This window comes from Chaetodon trifascialis, chromosome 12, assembly GCF_039877785.1.
Source record: "Chaetodon trifascialis isolate fChaTrf1 chromosome 12, fChaTrf1.hap1, whole genome shotgun sequence".
Lineage (NCBI taxonomy): Eukaryota > Metazoa > Chordata > Actinopteri > Chaetodontiformes > Chaetodontidae > Chaetodon > Chaetodon trifascialis.
In genome coordinates, this window is record NC_092067.1 from 27530412 (window position 1) to 27550406 (window position 19995).

General features: G+C 41.0%; 1 protein-coding gene across 1 annotated transcript in view; it reads right to left on the reverse strand.

Moving 5' to 3' along the window:
- LOC139339950 (titin-like) overlaps positions 1-19995 on the reverse strand; it is a 175050-nt gene that overhangs the window by 98075 nt on the left and 56980 nt on the right. Inside the window, 22 exon segments of the mRNA XM_070975414.1 lie at positions 664-806; positions 1597-1723; positions 2237-2376; positions 3487-3753; positions 3931-4197; positions 4630-4896; positions 5444-5570; positions 5705-5844; positions 6151-6414; positions 6832-7098; positions 7224-7490; positions 7660-7786; positions 8070-8209; positions 8323-8592; positions 9259-9537; positions 9719-10117; positions 11027-11077; positions 11560-12405; positions 14888-14965; positions 15451-15543; positions 15981-16112; positions 19287-19526. Coding sequence (XP_070831515.1) covers positions 664-806; positions 1597-1723; positions 2237-2376; positions 3487-3753; positions 3931-4197; positions 4630-4896; positions 5444-5570; positions 5705-5844; positions 6151-6414; positions 6832-7098; positions 7224-7490; positions 7660-7786; positions 8070-8209; positions 8323-8592; positions 9259-9537; positions 9719-10117; positions 11027-11077; positions 11560-12405; positions 14888-14965; positions 15451-15543; positions 15981-16112; positions 19287-19526 — 4931 coding nt within the window.

Here is a 19995-nt window from a genome sequence, read left to right on the forward strand (position 1 = left end):
CTGTAAAAAACAGCATGTTCACGTGGAATTCGTGTTGAGCTTTCCAGAGCTGCTTTTCTTAGAAACCAGAAAACAAATGGTTTTTGTTGTTTTTATAGAAACCGTTCTTACTGTTATTTTAACAACAAGAATGAGAATCAAAATGTAACAGACCAAATGATTCAACTGATTCGTTTTTTACAGTGTGTGAAGTGTAAAAGAAAGATGAAGCAGATTTTCAGTCTCTGTGAACTGAAAAGTCAATTTTAGTTCCTTTAAAAGGGTGTGCACGAGTAAAACAAACTGGCTTTGATCTCCACATTCAGTGTTCTCCATGAGACAGTGCTGCTCACTGATTCTGGAAAAAGGTTGATTATTTTCACTTGATTCAAGAGAGAAAAAAAGAGATTTTTGTACAGTGTGTGATCAGTTTTTGTTGAAGGAAATATTGAAAAATACCAAGAATCAACAGTGAATCACTCGGATGCTGATTTTCAGTGAGTTCACTGAATGATTCTTTTCTCTTCCTGCTGGTTGAAATCTGGAAACAGGATCAAATGTCACTGAATATCATTTAGGGCTGAAATCTAATAAGTTAGTAAAGTAGTAAGTAAGACAGTAAACCGAACTTGTCTCAGAAACAAGGACTTTTTCCTCTAAAGGTTTTGTTGTGATTCGGCTCACCCGGTCACTGGCCTCCAGCTTCTGTCCTCCCAGGAACCACTCCACCGCAATGCCCTCGTACGACAGCTCGCACTCAAAGGTCGCCGTCTCTCCGGCTGTCACCGAGGCGTCCTTCAGAGGCCGCAGCAGCCCGATGGACCGAGCTGAGGACGAGGAAGAAGAAAAAGAAGACATGGTGAAATGGACCAGCATGCATCTGTATGACTGGTGGACGTCCTGAGCTGATCTGAGTTCGTGAAACAGCAGAGAGTCGTGTTACTGGTCCTCCAATCAGAGAGTGGCCTCTCACTGAAGATAAAGTCTAAAGCATCTAAAAAAAACTCAGGATCTGATTGGCTGAAGACTGACAGAGACACTGGACAACAGAAAGTGGTTTGTCTTATTTCTGCTTTTGTTGCTGCTTCTGATTTACTTCATTTAAATCAACTGAGATATTAAAATATGATTCTATCTATAATTCATTCAGTTTAAAGGTGCAGATCAGAGATCTGCTCCGACGTAATGAGGAGTTCAATGTGGAGCAAAAAATGGAAAAAACACTTTGATCATCTCGAGTTTTTACCTGGTAAATACAACACAGAAAGCCTTTTGTCACAATTTAATAACAGCTTTAGAACTTTAAAATTATCAATATTTTATTTATTAATCTGCAGCATTTTTTAAAAAATCTTAAGAGTGTAAAAAACAAACAGCAAAATTAATTAATCAAAAAATAAAACTAGTGTGTCTAAAGATTTATTAAACAGTGTAAAAAAAAAAAATCAAACAGAAACTTCTAATATTTATGAAAATGTGTTTGGCCATTTTTGTCTAAATGTTTGTTTGAGTCTGATAAAAAGTCTAATAAAAAGTATGTTCTTCTTCTTCTAGATCAAAGATCTGACCGAGCTGGAACCAGCTTGGACATCGAATCACACAATGGCGTACGCTCACCTTTCACTCGGAGCTGAGCGTTGGATTTGGCATTGGCCGCTGAGAAGTCGACGGCTCCCGCCATGTCCATACGGACATTATAGAGGATCAGCATGTGTTTGGTTCCTTCCTCCTTGATCTCAACATCCTGAAAGACAGCGAGCACATTTCCTTCAAAGCTCGAAACTCCTCAGTGGTGGAAGAAGTACTGAGAGAATTCCTTCAGTCAAACAAACAATACTCCACCTCTGAAGTACTCCATGACAAGCTCCTGCTTTCAGAATTAGACTGAAGTAAGAGTATGTGAGTGGAGTACCCTGGTGGCCTAACTATCCAATGGGAAGTAAAGAATTCAACGGTATTAGCCACATAATGTACTTTGAGTGTAAAAATTAAAAACAGCATCAGAAAATGTGAATATTATTACTGATGTGCTAATGGGAAAGCAAGCTTTCACATCATGCATTTCATTTCCTTCACCTGTACTATCTTAATCTGAAGAGTAGCTACAGCCGTCAAATACATGTCATAGAATAATAACACCTGAGATAGAAACATTCAAAGTAGAAGTACCTGAAAATACCTTCAGTTACCCTCCATGTCTGAAGGTCATGTTACTGTATACCCTCTTTGTCACGTAGTTACATGAAAGCAGACTCACAGGACACTGATGGAGAGCTTCTCCCTTCAGCTTCCAGTTTCCATGAACATCCTCCTCCGAAATCTCTGTCTCAAACTTGGCTGTTTCTGTCTCTGTGACCTCAACGCTGTACAGTGGACGGACCACCTTGATGTCTCGCTCTGCAGTGGAGGAAGACCAGGAGAAAGACTCAGCGAGTGCTGCTCATGCCCCCTAGAGGGGGGCTGTCCATTACAGCAGAATTATGAAGAAACCAATCAGCCTTGGAACTGAAGGTGCTAAGTGGCCTGAGGGTCCTGGAGGAGTCGTGCTTAAGTTTTACTGAAATAACACAGAATGTTTTCTTTGGTAACACTACATCTACACTTCTGCTGTAAAACTCTGCGTAGTTCAGGGCTTTGCTCTGAATCCTCTGCTCTTCAGTGTGTGTGCACTTCAATTTGATATGAACGAAACTCAAAACTGGAAACAGCTAAAAGAGTTTTGATTGTGCCTCAGTACAATTTCACATCTGGGCCAAATTACAGGCAGAATGAAGTACATTCTAATGAAATCTGCTTTACAAGAAATGATCTCACCAAAAACTGGATGTCATCAAACTCCATATTTCTATATCTGAAACGCTGTGATGCTGATCAGTGCAACACATTCATCAGTTTGATCATGTATCAGTAACCATCGGCAACTGCGTGATGTCTGAAAGTTTGAAAGTCTTTGTCTGATGCTGAGACGCTGATCCAGCTTTGTTTCATTCAGACCAGATTACTGCATTATCCCAGACAGGAAGAGGAGTAAAGAGTATTCTTTACGCACAAACAACTAAACGTACGTTCACAGTGCTTCAGTACAATTAATTTCCACCTCTACGCTGATGATACACTGCTTCAAATGGCAGACGATCACATCAAAAAACTGGATGTCACTTAACTTCCTGCTTGAATAACAGCAACTCTTGGCAAATGCATGACCTTATTATGTGTTCTGATCATTGTGAAGGTTTCAGCTAATATTTGGTTAAATATGTTCCTGTTGGACAGACAATTCAGAATGCCGCTAATGCTAAGTTTTTATTTTGTACGGATTGATCTTGCTGAATGTGTTCTAAACTGAAACCCATTGAGGCAAAGTTGTGTTTTTTGGCAATATGAATATTTTTACTCTCTTTGGCTCAACTACTACCAGGGTAAAATCCAAGCAAGCTGCTCTCCATCATTCTCCTCATTAAATGTTCCCTTGATGCCATCATCTCCTATTTGTCTGTATCGTATTACCTTCAATGTTGAGGTTGGCTGTAGTTTTATCGGAGCCACAGTCGCAGGTGTACTCTCCAATGTTGGCCTTCTCCGCCTTCCTGACTGTCAGAATGCGCTTCTTGCCATCGGTGCTGATGGCAATGTTTTTGGAGGGAGTGATCTCGTTCCCATTTTTGAACCATTTGACGTCGGCGACAGCCTTGCTGAGTTCACATACCAGCTTCACCTCATCCTTCTCCACGGCTGTATAGTTCTGCAGCTTGGTGGTGAAATACAGGTCGCCCTCTGCAGACAAACCAGACCTTTGTTCTGTTCTGTTCTTCCACTAATTATCTTGAACATTCTTACCAACCAAATTACATCTAGAAAATGTCTGAACCTTTTAATTCATACGGTATGAATGACATTTAAACATATGACACAAGCTAAACAGGTTTGCAGCTACTGAGAAGTGACACTGACCAATGACTGTGAGCATGGCAGTCACGGTCTTGTCCATGGCCTCCACTTTGATCATGGACGTGTCGTCGATGGTGACCTCCTTGAAGGCCAGTGTATGGATCTTTCCCTGATCCGACATGTGGACCACCTTGCTCGGATGCAGACGGACATCGTTTTTGTACCAGGCCACAGAGATCTTGTCATGGGAGAGTTCGACGCTGAACTCGGCTGTTTCACGCTCCTTTACCGTCACATCTTTTATTGGTTTGACAAACTCCAAGCGAATACCTGCCGCAGAAAAACACCTGTTTGAGAATGTATTCTAAAATAACAACATATTCCAAAGTTAGATTCGATTTCATGGTTTCTATTTGTAAAACGTGTAAAACAACTGAATGACAGAAAGTATAAAGAAAGAAACAGAAAGTTTGATTAAATTCTCCAGATTTCTGCTAAAAGCCTCAAAACTAGATGCAATAATTAAAGGACAAAGCTGTATATTTGTGTAAAAACAATACAATTCAGATATAAACCATTTTGGGTAAAAGCTGCAAAAGTTTAATACAAACTTAAAAAGACACTTTGAGCAAATAGAAAATGTTGCATGTTGTTATAAAAGCTGCGTTTTGACTTGATAAATCACTGAAGATTCTTACATTTAATGAATGAAATGAAATGAATGAATGTAGCCCAAAAGTCTTTGAATAAAAACCTTGTTACCTTGAATAACAAGTTTGCTGGTCGTCCTCTTGTCCTCTGCCTCAAACATGTACTTTGCCTCGTCTTCGTAGGCGGCCGATCGGATCAACAGAACGTACATGTTTGCCTCCTGGATCAGCTCGTACTTCTCGTCGCTCTGGAGCTCCTGAGAGCCTTTCAGCCAGCGGAAAGTCTTCGGGGGTCTCGACAACTCGACCTCGAACCTCGCCTCGTCCTTCTCGTACACCTGAACGTCAGTCAGCGATGTGAGGAAGTTCAGTGGAAGTTCTGAAGAAAAACACGAAGACAGGTTTTTACTGGCACCAAAGTTCAAACCAAAGTTCTACACTGTTCAGAGGATTTGTTGTCAGTGCAACGACGACCAGGATGTGGGGTTCTGTTCTACGGCGCCTTGGACAGGCAAAAACATCAAATAAAGCTTTTAAAAAAAGAAAACTTGGAATAGACACTCTGTAAAGTACTTCTCTCGTTTGATGACAACAATTTGTCAGTCATCTGGGAAAAATGCTGATGTTTTAAGAGAGCTGAGCAGATATTTACCATAGGTGTTTTACCCTGTGCTTTGCCTGTCATGTATTTGTAAAGTGGCTGCTGAGGCTGAGGTGTCATTACATTCGACCCGAGCGGTTGAACTAGCTCATTTTATGAGAGAAAAGTGCATTTTCTCAAATTTACTTGCATTTTAAATTATTCAGGATTTATTTTTTGATTCCTGACCCAAATTTAATGCGTTCCCAAATAATGGTGAACTGTTTTGAGTTCTTTCAAAGAGAACGTGAGGATGGAAGGTGAAGTAACTTTACTGTTGGTTTACCTTTGACCTTCAGGTTGGCGGAACACTTGGCGTTTGCGGCAGTGTACGCCACCTCGCCCGTCATGGCCACTTTACAGTTGTAAAGGATCAGCGTGTGTTTGCCTCCCTCCTCGATGATGTCAACATCCTGTCAAATCATGTCACAAACAGCAATCAATCACTGAGAAGAGCCTGTACTGGTTTAGATGTGGAGTTCTTGTTACACAGTGACATGAAGACAAAACAAGAGGAAATGTCCAGTAAAACAGTTGAGGCGCTCACAGAGGACGGACTGAGGACTTCTCCGTTCAGCTTCCACTGGCCGTGGACGTCATCCTCAGAGATCTCCACCTCGAAACGAGCTGTCTCTCCATCAAAGAGCTCCACGCCATAAATCGGCCGAACCACCTTGATGTCACGAGCTGGTGGGTTGAAAATTCAAGGAAAGAAGAAAAAAACAATTAAAACATTTACATAATGAGGCACAAACCAACATCAGCTGTAATGAAAATATTTCAGAAAATCAGAATTTGTTTCTTGCTGACCTGTGAATATGTCATATTTATCTAACATTGTTTAATGTTAAAAAAAAAACAACTCATAAAAACAGTTTGTGACTAAAATGAGAAAGTTGTGGATGTTTTGCCTTTCATGTTTTACGTGTGTTCAGGAGAAGGGAAGATATTTCTTTACAACATTTATGACACTGAATGCTTCACCACGTTTACCTTCAACGCTGAGGTTGGCTGACGTCTTGTCTGTTCCACAGTCACATACGTATTTGCCTTGATCGCTCTGCTCCACTTTCTTCAGGACCAAAGACCTGTGAGTGCCCTCCGACCTCATGACCACCATCTTGGAGGCGACAATCTCCTTCTCGCTGTGATACCAAATGACAGGGACGTCTTTGCTCAGTTCACAGTCCAGAGTCACCTCGTCTTTCTCTGTGGCCGTGTAGTCCTGCAGCTTTGTCACGAAGATGGCGTCGCCCTCTGGAACAGAGAACAATAATTGTTTAGTCATGTGTTTACCTGTGTAACCAACACTGAGCAGTTCCTCCAACAGCAGATATCAACATCTTTCATTCTACTGCAAATAAAGGATGATTCTAGTTTATCACAACTTGGGTTTTATTTTCAAAGTTTTGTCCATTTCTATGACAAGAAATAAGTTTGGTAAAAAAAAAAAGAGACGATCAGACAAGCGAGAGGAGAAAAGGAAGCCAATCAGAAAAAGTATTGGTCAAAAGTCAGAAATTTGCTCATTAATTTAAATCAAGAATGCTTGTAACTGCATAAACACATGAAAATGAAGCAGCTGTAATGAGATCAATACAACGTATTTCTGCCTGATATCTGCTGTCCAACACATGGTGAGAATAGGACACAGTGAGGAAAGAGTGTTGTTACCTATGACTGTCAGTTTTGCCGTGGAGAAAATCCCTTTGGCCTCTGCCTTAACCTGGCAGGTATCATCTAGAGACACCGTCCTCATTTCTAGAGCGTGTTTCTTTCCTTCCACATGCGCAAGCACCGTTCGGCTCACGTGGAGTTTGACATCGTTTCGGTACCAAACCACCGGCACGTTCTCGTGCGTCAGCTCGAGCTCAAAGTGAACTGTTTTACCTTCTTTCACTGTTTGGTCCTGAAGCTGCTTCACAAATCTGAGTCTCATGCCTGCAATACATCAGGTCAGTGCACACAAACAGGGGGGTTTGTTGCCATCGGACACTTTCAAGCCACAAACATCGAATGACAGCACACAGGAAACAGGAAGCGATGGCCGTCTGCCTGCCACTTACCTTCCACTATTAGCTGAGCGCTCGATTTCTGGCCCAGTACTTCGATTGTGTACTGGGCCTCATCGTCAAACTCACAGCTGTTTATGATCAGCATGTGTTTCTTTCCGTCATCGATTATTTCATATTTAGGGCTCGGGGTGACGATCTCCATCCCCTTGAACCACATGACCTTTGACACCTCTTTGGTGATGGTGCATTCAAACTTGGCCTGTTTCTTTTCAGGCACAGAAACGTCCTTCAGCGGGTCAACAAAGCCCATCTCGATTTCTGCGAGGTGCGAATAATCCGGCAGTTATTCACAAAAGCAAAAACACAGCCGTCACTTTCTTACCAAGTTCCACGTTTGAAATCCCTCCGTTTTCAGAGACTGACAAATGCAGCAGCTTGCAACAGACAACAAAGAACAAAGCATATTTGTTTTTTGAGAGGTTTGTACCTTTGACGGTCAGCATGGCGCTGGTGATGGCGTTCAGAGCCTGGTACGACACTTCACCAGCCTGATCCAGCTGGACGTTTTTCAATGTGAGGAAACGTTTCCTGCCTTCAGTTTTAATGTCGCATGTCTGAAAACCAAAGAACAGGCATATACTTGAGTTTTAGAGTCAACACCAAAACTACATGACCAACATGTTTGCGTAGGAAACCCTTTATTTCTGTTTGACAAAATAAGCTCTTAATTGCATTAGAGTTTCATTCTGCAGCTGAATTTTCCAGAAAAATTTCATGTTCCTGTCAAACATCTTTGAGGTCCAACCTGGTAACTGTCCATTTCATTCATGTAGTTGTGCAGTAGCTAAGTCCACATTTCTTATAGCGAGTAATATCAGGTGTTTTTAATAATCTTACCGGAGTTCTCACCAACACCTGGCCCCTCAGCTTCCATTCACCGGCCACGTCCTCCTCCGATATTTCAGTGTCGAAGTTGGCCTCCTCCTTCTCGACCACCTCCATGCTGGAGAGGGGCTTCAGGATCTCAGCCTCACGCTCTGAAACAACACGCAGACACAGTTAACAGGAAAAGCTGCACACACTAAAACACATACTTCATCTTTTTGGACACAATCCTCAAGATTTTCAAAGGAGGATTTGTTACACCAACCTCCAAGTGTGAGTTTGGCCGTGTATCTGCGATCCTCAACTTCAATGGTGTAATCTGAGACGTCGTCAGGCTGGCAGTTGTTGATTGTGAGTGTCATGTCCTGTCCATCTTTGATGATTTCCACCTTGTCAGAAGGAGTGAGCTCGTTGTCTCCTTTAAACCACTTCCAGTTGGGAGTGTCTTTGAACAGCTCACATTTGAATGAAGCCTTGGCCTTCGGTTTCACATGCTGGTCTCTCAGAGGCTTCACCAGCCAGTCCTTAATGATTTCTGAGGACAGAGTTTCAGTTATTTGAAACAGTCATCTTGAGGTTTTAAAGACAGCCTGGTTAAACATCTCTGAGGTGAAAGAGTCAATTTAAAAAGAGACTTAAAGTCTGAAAAACAGTGTTTTGTTTTGTTTGTAATGTGATTATGTCTTCCATGTCCTGCAGAACAGAAACCTGCTGTAAACCAGTTTTAACTGAGTCAGGCCAATTTAAAGGTGAGCCATTCAATTTTTAACCTAAAACAATGAAATGAAATGGAACAACAGAGCTGATCATGGCGATTGTGTACGGTTGTAAAGCTGGTGATATTTTCACACATGACCGGAACAAGCCAAACATCAATGTGGTCAACAGTTTAACATTTTAAATTTATTTTCAGGTTAATGGAAAGTTTATGAAACTGGACATGATGATTGACACTGTAGAAGCTAAACTGGGGAAAAGGGCCTTCATGTGTAGTACATCTTTCCCTCAGCTTGGAATCGGTTGCAAAGTTACCTGAATCTTCGGGAACTGGTCTCACTGGACATGCTTGCTTCTAAATGACCTGGAAGCATCTGATGATGACTTTTTATTTTTTATGATTCTTTTTTTTTTTTTTTTTTTCTTCTTAAATTATTATGTTTCCATCTTAGTTCATCTCTACTACCTGCTGCTGACTGCTTACCAATGACTTTGACGCTGGTCGCAGTCTTGACGTCCTCCTGTCCGTCTACCTCACATGTGTATTCACCGGCATCGTCATCTGTAGCGTTCTGGATGGTCACGGCGTGCTGCATACCAATGACATTGATGGCTACTTTTCCAGCCTGTTTCTTCAGGATGGCGCCATTACGCTTCCAGACCACATCTCTCTCTTTGTTCAACTCGCAGGTCAGGTACATAGGCTGACCTTTCATACATGTTGTCTCTGGCTCCAGTTCTTTCAGCCATTTTACAGGCAGCTCTGCATAAAGAGATAAAGTTATTAAAAAACAGTATTTTCAGTGCAGGCTGCCTTTTATTTGAAATTCTTCTTAGTTTGAGTACTTTTTGATGCTTACAAAAAGCTTATTTTCAACTAACAAAGCAGGTCAAAATTGATATTATTACAGTCTTGTTTACATAAAAGACCCTCATTCATTTACCTTCAACAATGAGCTTGGCTGTGCACGTTATTTCCTTGCCAGCATTCTTGGCCACACAGGTGTATTCACCAGTGTCTGACAGTTGGACATCGATAATGTTCAACTTGCGATCTTTGCCATCAGAGGTGAATTTGTGCTTGGGGCCCTCACGGAGGTTGCTGCCATCTTTCATCCAAGAAGTGATGGCAGTGGAGGGAGAGACTTCACACTCAAACACAGCAGACGAGCCAATAGACTCGGCCTCCTGCAGCACAATGTCCTGAAGCTTTTTGATGAACTTCAGGGGGACGGCTTTCAGCTTGAATCCTCCAAAGGGCTCCTCTGGTGGTGATGGGCCTTTACCACCAGGCCTCAGGCCCCGACCTCTGCCACCATCCCCAGGTGATGGGGTTTGTCTTGCTGTAACGTCAGATACAAAAACTGATCAAGTTTCAGACATAATGGTGAGTGAAAAACCCAACTTTGGAAAATGGGATGCTTTAAGATTTTGTCCAACCAGGAATTAGATGTGATTCAGTCGACATGATCTCACATTTAACACAGTTCTGTTTTAAGTCAAGTTCTTTTCAAGTTGGTGTTAAAGGTGCAGAGAATAAAAGATTCTGTTAAGACAATGAATCATGCAGTCACTCTTAATGAGCTTCCAACGGGATTCTTTGAAGAACCCCAAAACTCAAAAATACAAGACCACAGACAACAAACCAGAAATACAACACTCAAAGACAGAAAGATATTGCAATCTCCAGCAGTTGGGAAGCTAAAGCCACAACAAATTCAACGTCTTAACCTACTACTAACACCCATATGTTGATGTCAGCCAAAAGCAGTGCTCCTATTGGCTGTTGTTGATTATGGCTGGGTATCATTCAAATTTGTTTGATACTACTACCTGAGTTTTGGTAGCAGTATGTTTTGTGAGACCTTGTTTTTTAAAAGTTCTCTAATGACATGCAAACTCAAGCAGCTATAAGAAATTCCCAGAATAAAATACTTGATATGAAGATAAAATAAAGATTTGGATGAAAATCTGTTAATATCTACTTGAAGATTTCAAATCTTTCGGTACTTGACATATTTTGACAATTAGGTAGTGGTTCGATACCCAGCACTATTGTTGATCACCACAAACCTTTCGGGTTCAGTTTAAAGACTTAACACCAAACATTTGATTTCGTTGGACAGGACAAGACAAGAAAACAACTTAGATTTAACAGAAATTGTGAAAGGAGCGAGTGAAATTGCTTCAGGTATTATCCAGCACAAAGAGCACAAATGTACACATAAGCACTGATTTCGTTGAATTCATACCACCAAATCCTCTGCCTCTGCCTTTTGGTGGCTCCTCTGCTGGTTTTCCATCTAGACAAGAAACAAGAAGATGAGTTTTAAGTCTCTTTGTTAGGGCTTGTTGTTCCAGCAGGAAACAAGATAAAGATTTGTGCAATGCTAACGGCAAACACACTATATCAGACATACGTTCTTGTCCACATCACATGAGAGAAGGATAAAGAGGGAGTGAAGTGGATGACAAGATGATCAGAGGGACATACATGGACAGAAGACAATGCAGAACACATTGATGAAGACAAACAATCAACACTTTATGACTGATGTGGATGACACCTTTGAAGACATTATATGATGGTCAACATGAAAACATCACAGTGGTTGGAAGGTGAATGGACAGATAAATGAGTACATGAGCTCAAGATGAATGACAGGATGAAGACAAATGGATCAAGTGATCAATAAAGAATGTGATGAGGATTATATGAGCCATCTGAGATGGATGAGAGGGCTCCAGAGTCATCAGATGAGGAGGACATCTGCCTTCATCTCACCTCGTTTAGCGCCAGGGATGCCTGGAGTCTCCAACGCCCCATCCACCCCTTCACCTTCCCAGTCCTCTGGAGGAACCAGCTCCCAGCCCCACGCTTCCTCTATTTCATCACCTTCCATTTCTTCTGCCTCCTCTTCAAACACCTCCTCCTCTGGCTGAGTTGGGACCTTCTTCATCTGCACAGCTCCAGGAGAAACCTCCTTCACAAGAGGGACCCGTCCTTTACCTGGCTTCTCGGGTTCTGAAGCCTCTTTTGGTGACAGCCTCTTTGGGACCTTTTTGAGTGTTACAGCTTCAGTAGAGTCTTTTGGTGATACAGCTTGGGGAATCTGTTTGACTTTTTCAGCACTTGGTTTCCTCTCAGTGGGAATGTGCCCCAGTTCCTTGGGTTCTGGCTTATCAATTTTTGGTGATGGCGTCTTTTTCATCTCAACCTTCTTCAGTTGCTCAATGGATTTGAGTGACTTTTCTTCTTCTACCTTGTCTTTACCCACTCTTGGTAAAGGAGTCTTTTTCAGTTCAACACCTTTCTTTAAGGTATCTGGTTGTTTTTGTGGGACCTCTTTGTTCACTTCTGTCTTTCCTGATGGACTGGGTTTCTTAGGTGGAACAGCTCGCTCCTCTTTCTCCGTAGGTTCCCCATCCTCTTTTTTAGATGTTTCAGTAATTTGCACTTTCCTTACATGCTGTTCCTTCAGCTCTTTAGAAGTTTCATCTCTTGGAGTTCGACTGGGTACATCTGTGTCCACAGACTTATTCTTCTCTTCCTCAGATGCTTTATCTGGCTTTTCTTCAGGCTTTCTAACTTTTGGGAAAGGCTTCAACAAGACGTCCTCTTTCTCTTTGTCTGGTGTGGAAATAATTCTAGGTTTTCTGCAAGGCTTAGTGGTAGCTGTAGGTTCCTCATCTTTTGATACTTGATCAATCTTTGTCCTCTGCAGGATCTGCTTCTGGTCATCAGGACTTACTTTTGGACTAGTCAGGGCAGCATCTTCATCTTTTCTGTGTTTTATAGCAGTGGTGGGTTGATCTCTCTGTGGTGTCTCACCTCTCTTAAATGGAGTGTGTTCAGTGTCTGTCTTTGCTTCACCTTCTTTCTTAGTTTTTGGAGGTTCTGCTGTATCATGCTTCTGAGGTTTTTCAAATGGTTTCAGTGTAACTACTTCTTGATCCTCCTCTTTCTTTGGCAATTTCTTTATTTTCTTTTTAGTTGAGTCTGGTTCAGGTTCTTCATCTTTTGGTGCTTTAGGGGTTCTTATCCATCTTGATTTCTCATCTTCTGCTTCAAATGTTTCAGGTTCCTTCATATGACCCACTGCCCCTTCAGCTACAATGAAGACTTGTTCACTTGTTGCAACTAATGTTGCCTCTCGATCTTCTCTGTCCCAAAGCTTTTGAACTGTCAGTTCTGTGTCATAATGCCTCATTACCTCAACTTTTTGAGTTATGACTTCCTCCTCAGGATCTCTGGGCTTAGTTAGCACCTTTTTAAGCTTGATCTTTTGCGATTCTCCTTCTGGATGCCCTGATTTTTCGAATGGTTTTAGTTTGAGTGATTCTTTCTGCTCATCTGCCTTTGGCTGTTTAGTTATTTTCCTCTTATTTACATTTGGCACTTCAGATTCATCCTCTTCCTGTGGTTTTGGGGTTCTAGTCCATCCTTCTTTCTCTGTTTTCTGTATAACTACAAGCTTTTCAGCCTCCTCAAAATGGCCAAACTGAATCATCTCCTCCTCTGCAGTGAAGACTTGTTCAGTTCTTTTGAGTGTTGCTATCTCTCGATCTTCCCTGTTGTGAAGTCCATGAACCATTAGTTCTACATCGTGATGCCTCGTCACCTCAGCTTTGTGAGTTATGACGTGCTTCTCAGGCTCTGGAGGTTTCACTGGAACCTTCCTCAGCTTAATGACCTCTGGTTCTGGTTCCTTCTCTTTGGGTATTTGGGTGAATTTACTCTTCTTCTTAGGGGATTCTGGTGTCTTTGCCTCCTGAACAGGAATCTTAGACTTTTTCTTAAGAGGTGGCACTGTAGTTGAGGCAGTAAATACACCCTTTGCATCATTCACAGACAGACATGACACTCAACATGTCATCTGACTTTTCTAACATGAAGGACTGACACCACTTACACATATAAATGAAAAACATCTTTGTAGTTGAAGAGACAATTACTAATTTACTGTCCTTTTAAAATAAAGAGTAATAATGATAGTATGTGGTATACCTTTCGTTGGTCCAGGTGCTGAAACTGGTTCCTTGTCTGCAAGAATGTGAATAAGATCAGTGTAAGTATGAACAATATAGCTTTAGAATAAAATACTAAGTCAAAGAAGCTAATGTTCAGAATGCGTGGCATGCATTTGTTTTCTTTATTTTGTGCTTCCAGAATAATTTGCACTAAAATCTAAGAATGCAATGACTTTATCAGGTGTTCAGCGTGATTTCCCATCATTGCAAGTGCAAGCTACAATACAATAAATCTAGGTGCCCAGGAATTCTCAACAAAAAGCACTAATGAGGTTATTTGGTCTCATTCAAGAGATGCTGTTAATATGAAAGACTCAGATTGGATTGGAAATGGACATTTGATTAAAGCTTACACAAACATCAGACAAACAGAATTAGACAAAATTTGACAGTGAATGCATTTCTTCAATCAAAACTCAGACTGCTTAGTATGAAGACACAAGAAATCTGTCAAAGTGGGAGACAAACGGAAGAGAACAACATAAAGGGAAGATGAAGAGATGTTACCTTCAGGGGAGATTTCCTGTGATACAGGAGAAGGTTCAGCCTTTATGGCTGTTGGAGAGGGTTTCTTCTCCACCGGTGCAACTTGAGCTACAAGAATGCCACCTTGATTAAATCACTGGCAAAGATGTGTTTAACAAGCAACAACTAGCATATGCTTAAACAAAAATTAAAGAATTTAGACCAACAGGGTTCTTTAAGGCAAGACAAACAGGGAGTTGAACAACATGGATGACAAACAGAAGAAGCTACCTGCAGGAGAAACGATTTTTTCTGCAGGAGGCTTTGGTGTTGATGGAGATGGTTTCTTTTCCTCTGGAGGAGACACTTAGAAGAACAAAATACCAAAGGTCATGACCAAGAAAACAGAAAATGTGAAAGTGACAAGGCATTCAAACAGAGGACAGATTAAAGATATCAAGAACAAAGACAAATGCACATACATAAAATAGAAACATAAGTCATCTGTTACAAAAATACAACCAGACAACTTGGAGGTTTTCTAATTTCAAAAACATGGCAACACAAACAAAGGACAGTGTTTGTAAGTACCACAAAACACAAAGTGAAAGGACTACCTGGAGTAGGAGCAACTTTGGCTGCAGGAGCAGCAGGAGGTGAAGGCTTTGGTACTGGTTCAGATGGTTTCTTCTCCTCTGGAGGAGACACTTTAAAGATCACGACCAAGAATATAACATGGTCAAGACAGACACTTGCACTGAAACAATGCAAGATAAGACTGGGCACACAGTAGATGGCAAGTTGTGCATAAAGGGCGGTTGGGGATAAAGAAAACAATGAGGATAACTTTTGATCAGCCAGCAAAGAAAGTAAAACAGTAAACAGACAGACATATAGTTCACAACATACAAAACCAAGTGAAGAGGAACTACCTGCCCGAGGAGCAACTTTTTCTGCAGGAGAAGGAGGTGGAGGAGGTGAAGGCTTTGGTGCTGGTGCAGATGGTTTCTTCTCCGCTGGAGGAGATACTTTGGGAATATAAGATGCCAAGATCATGACCAAGAAAAGAATAAGTTTGATCAAAACATAACAAGAAAAGTAAAAAAAACAAAAAGAAAACAACATGGCTGAATCTTCATGAGCCAGCAAAGATGAGGAAAGTACAAACTGAATAGGCTACCTGCCCGAGGAGCAACTTTGGGTGCAGGAGCAGGAGGGGGAGGTGAAGGCTTTGGTACTGGCTCAGATGGTTTCTTCTCCTCTTGAGGAGACACTTTGGGAATACAAGATGTTAAGATCACGACCATGAAAAGAACATAGTCAACCAAGACAATCAATGACAAAAGATGATTTTGACATGAATTATTCCAAATAGCACAGACAACAAGAAGGAGTGACAAGATTGGAGATATGAAAGAATGTCAACTCATGCAAGAAAAACATGAAAGATATAGAGACACCAAGAAAGGTCCCTTACTTGGACATGGTGTAGCTTCTAGAGTAGTGACATAAACACATATGTAACAAAGATAATGGACAAACAGACTTTACTCTGATGATGTGAAGATTAGTATACCATCCTTCCTTGTTGTTCAAGACCATATTGGAAGAGGTGTGTGAATACAGCAAATATGAGATGTTAAATCTCTTTAAAGAGGGACTGATCTTAGAGCGATCATGAGCCTGTGCAGCTCAAATAAGAAAGGGTACCTTTCTGAAGAGGTTGTTGCTCAATCTCCTGAGTTCCCTTCTCTTCCTTCTTGTCATCTTGTCTTGTTGGTGGAGGTTCGGCTGTGTTAGTTCTGGTTTCTTCAGAAGAGTCCACAATGGGGGGTATTATTTCTGCCAGAGAAACAGATTTCTTGGATTGAAGAGGAGGAGGAAGAGGTTTCTTCTGTGGTGGAACTTCAGATTTTTTAGTTGGAGGAACCTTGCCTTTAGTAATAGGTTTCGTGGGTAGACTCCTGTCTTCAGGGGGGACGTCTTCTTTTGGAGCAACAACTGCTCTGGTAATTGCAGCTGAGGTCTTCTTTGTTGGTAGAACAGTTTCTTTTGGTGGTGAAATTTCTTCCTCAAGACAGACTACTTCCTCAAGTGAAGGAATTTGAGCTGGAGCTGGGCCCCTTTGTTTTTCAAAAGACACTTCTTCTGACACAGGAGTTGGTTTCTCCAGAGGTACAATGTCCTCAAGATACATTTTTCCAGCAGCTTTGGGTGTTTTCATGATTTCTTCCCTTGGAGACCCCGTCTTTTTTGGTGTTATCACTTCTTGGTCTGGAGGGACAGCTGTCATAGGACAAGTAAGAATAGCTTGGGGAATAATTTGGAGTAAGTCTTGTTCTGGAGGTGAAACAGTTTCTCTTTGAGGTATGAAACTCTCAGATGTAACTTCTTCCACTTGATCAGTATCAGCTTGCTGCATAACAGTGAGTCCTTTAGATGTAGCAGAGGTTTTAGTGGAGTCTTCTTCAAAGTGTTCTTCATCCTGAGATTTAGTGTCCTCCAGTTTTTCAGCCTCGGATTCCTCTAATGGCTTAACCTGCTGATCTTCACTGTACCATCTGGAAACCTCATGGACATCTTTTTGTTGTCTTATCTCCCTTATCAAAAGGCTTTCTTCAGTCACAACTGACTTCCTGAGCTCCACTACCCCTTCATATGTTCTGTGTCCAAATTCTTCTACCATCCCCTGTCTACGATCCCTTTGAAGAAAAGACTCCCTGCTGTCTTCAAGCACTATTGTTGTTTTCTTCAGCTCAGTCTTCAAGGGAACTGGGGCAGTTTTTAAGATATCACCCAAGACTGAAGATTTGCACCACAGAGTGGTGGCCAAAAGAAAAACAGCAAAAGAACAAAACCATCAAGACACAAAACACTTATCAGTGTGGCATATATGGATATATATTTTACAAATAAACTATAGGTGTTACGAATCACTACCTCTCTGCTGTGGAGTTTCTTGAGACATAGGCTGAAGTGATACTATTCCTGAAGAAATAATCTCATCTGGTTTCAGAAACAAATAAATACGACTCATCAGACTACTACATCGGAAACTACTGAACGTTTGTGCTGATTTTCTAAAATTACCTGAGCAACATTTGTAAATTTAAGCGTACCTTTGACTGGTGTACCCGTCTTGAGCTGTGGTTTAGCTAGTGCTGTTGTTTCCTGTGGTATCTCCCTCTGTTTTACTGTTTGATCATTGGTATGATGTAGTAAATAGTCAACACACATGACAGAAAAGACATCAGGACAAAATTTTGAGAACTTTGCTCATGGTATCTCAGAATAAAGGAACAAATAGTTAAAAGATCAAGATGAGTAAGTAAGTATATTTACAGACATATCTACCTTGTTGCTGAGGCTTTTTAGCCTGAGGAATTTGTTTCAGTGTTTCCAAATCTTGTGGTGGTGTTGGTGCTTGACGCTGCAGCCTTGGTTCCTCTGTTGCTGATTTTGGAGCCTCTGGGCTTCTCTCTGGCTCTGCCGGTGGTTCTATAACCATTTTGTGTGCTACTGGAGCCTCCTTTGGTGTGTCTGGAACTATCTTTGGTGTTTCTGGAACCTTCTTTGGGGCATCAACAACCCTCTTTGTTTTTTCCACAACCTTCTTTGGTGTTTCTGGAAGACTCTTTGGTGCTTCAGGAACCCTCTGTGTTTCTTCCAGAACCTTCTTAGGTTTTTCTGGAACCATCTTCAGTTCATCTGGTTTTGTATCAGAGATGAACCTCGGTTCTTCTGGCTCAGGTTTATCTGCCAGCAGATGTGGTTTTGTTGGAGCCTCAGATGTCTTTGGTTCTGAGACAATTTTGAAGAAAATTTAATTATAAGATTATTATCTTGTGACCTACATTTTGAAAAAGTCACACTCTAACGAGTGCTCACCATGCTCAAAGATATTCATAGATATTTTGGAAAGATCACTTCCACTGTCATACTTAAAAGCAGCTCAAAATAGAAACTCATAAAACTTGTCTTAAAAAGTTAAGACATGAGAAACAACACAACAGAAAAGACCTGAGAGCATCTTTGCAGTACCTTTAGTTGGAACAGCTTCAGCTTTGGGAGGAGTGACTTTGGTTGCAGAGGGTTCTTCTGGTCTGGGTACTTCTTGCACTTGAGAGAACATTATGTATTGTTTAACATGCAGGTAATGACTAAGCCTAACAAAGATTACACTCTTAACGAGTGAATTCCAAGCCTAAAAGAGGATATCAGGGCAAAATAAGCAGAGCAACTGAAGATTTTAAGAGCCAATGACCAATACCTTCAGCTGGAAGAGCTTCCAGTGTTGAGGGAGTAACCTTGGCTGCAGGTGGGTGAACTACAGGTTCTTCAGGCTTTGGTAGTTCTGGTGCTTGAAAGAACATTATGTATATATATGTTCAGTAATCAACTGGTAACCACCAAAACTTCAACATTACAGTCCACTCTAACAAGTGTTTAGCACAAAGATAACTATACAGAGACGTAATTTGAGAACATAAAACAGACAACACATTCACATAACATACTGTATATCATATGTAATGAAACACATTAAAGAGTTCAAAGATTGGAAAAGACACTGTCTTTCTAATACCTTTGGTTGCTGGTGGCATAATCTTGGCAGCAATTGGCTGAACTACAGCTTCCTCTGGTTTGGGTACAGGTGGAACTTTGGAGAACATCAAAAAGTTTCCCATTTTTATTCATCATAAGGTGATTCTAGATTCTAGAGGTGTGAGCTTTAATACTGATACACCACAGCTATGACATTAATGTCTAGAGTTAGTTTGTAGAGGGATTATATGGAAAGATATCTCCAAACATCCTCTTAGCACATTAGAACATGTTAATTTTAAAAGATCAAGCTCAAGAGGTTTGCAGTGAAGAACATCTTAGAGCATTCAATGTTCAAACACGTTAAAGAGTTAAAGTCGCAGATGACAGAAACACGAAACAAGAAAGATATACTGTATGACCAAAGTCTTTCAGTTGATCAGTAGGAATGCAGATTGTTTGTTACTTTACCTCTCTGTTTAGGAGCTTCAGGTGTCTTCTTCTCAGGTTCAACTTTCAGTGCTTTGGGTTCAGGCTTAATTTTGGGCACTTTTGGCTCAGGTGCTGTTGGTTTCTGAGGTGCCAGTTTAGGCTCAGGAGGAACCGTTTTTGGCTCAGCTATAGGTTCAGGTCGATAAGGTTCAGAAATGACCTTTCCAGGAACAAGTTCTTTATCTTGTTCAGGTTCTGGTTTGATGTATACTGAAGGTTCTTCAAGGTTAACAGAGAAATAGAACTCAGAGTCAACACAGAGCACACAAAGCTTAAAGAGTTTAAGGGGTAAAAGAAGGAAAGCACACACACACATAGCACACAAAACATACATAGACATATGTATATGAGACAGACTGACAAATAACTGATCAGCTGACAGATGGACAGCCAAGAATACAAAGCTCTTTATGCGCTGAAAGTACTCTGAGTACTCCAGAATAACTTCAGACATCATGAGGTTACACAGCACTCAAGAGAAAATCTTCAGGTGAAGTATATTAAAGTTAGGATAGTTGGATTTTAATTTCTAAAAAGAATTACTGTATATAAACAAAAGTATACTACATATATCAATACTGATGTTAGAAATATCAAACCTATATGTAATGAATTACATCTAATTACTGAATGAGATCATCTGATTTTATGATCAACCCAAGTATAACATCAGACTCTTTCTGAATTT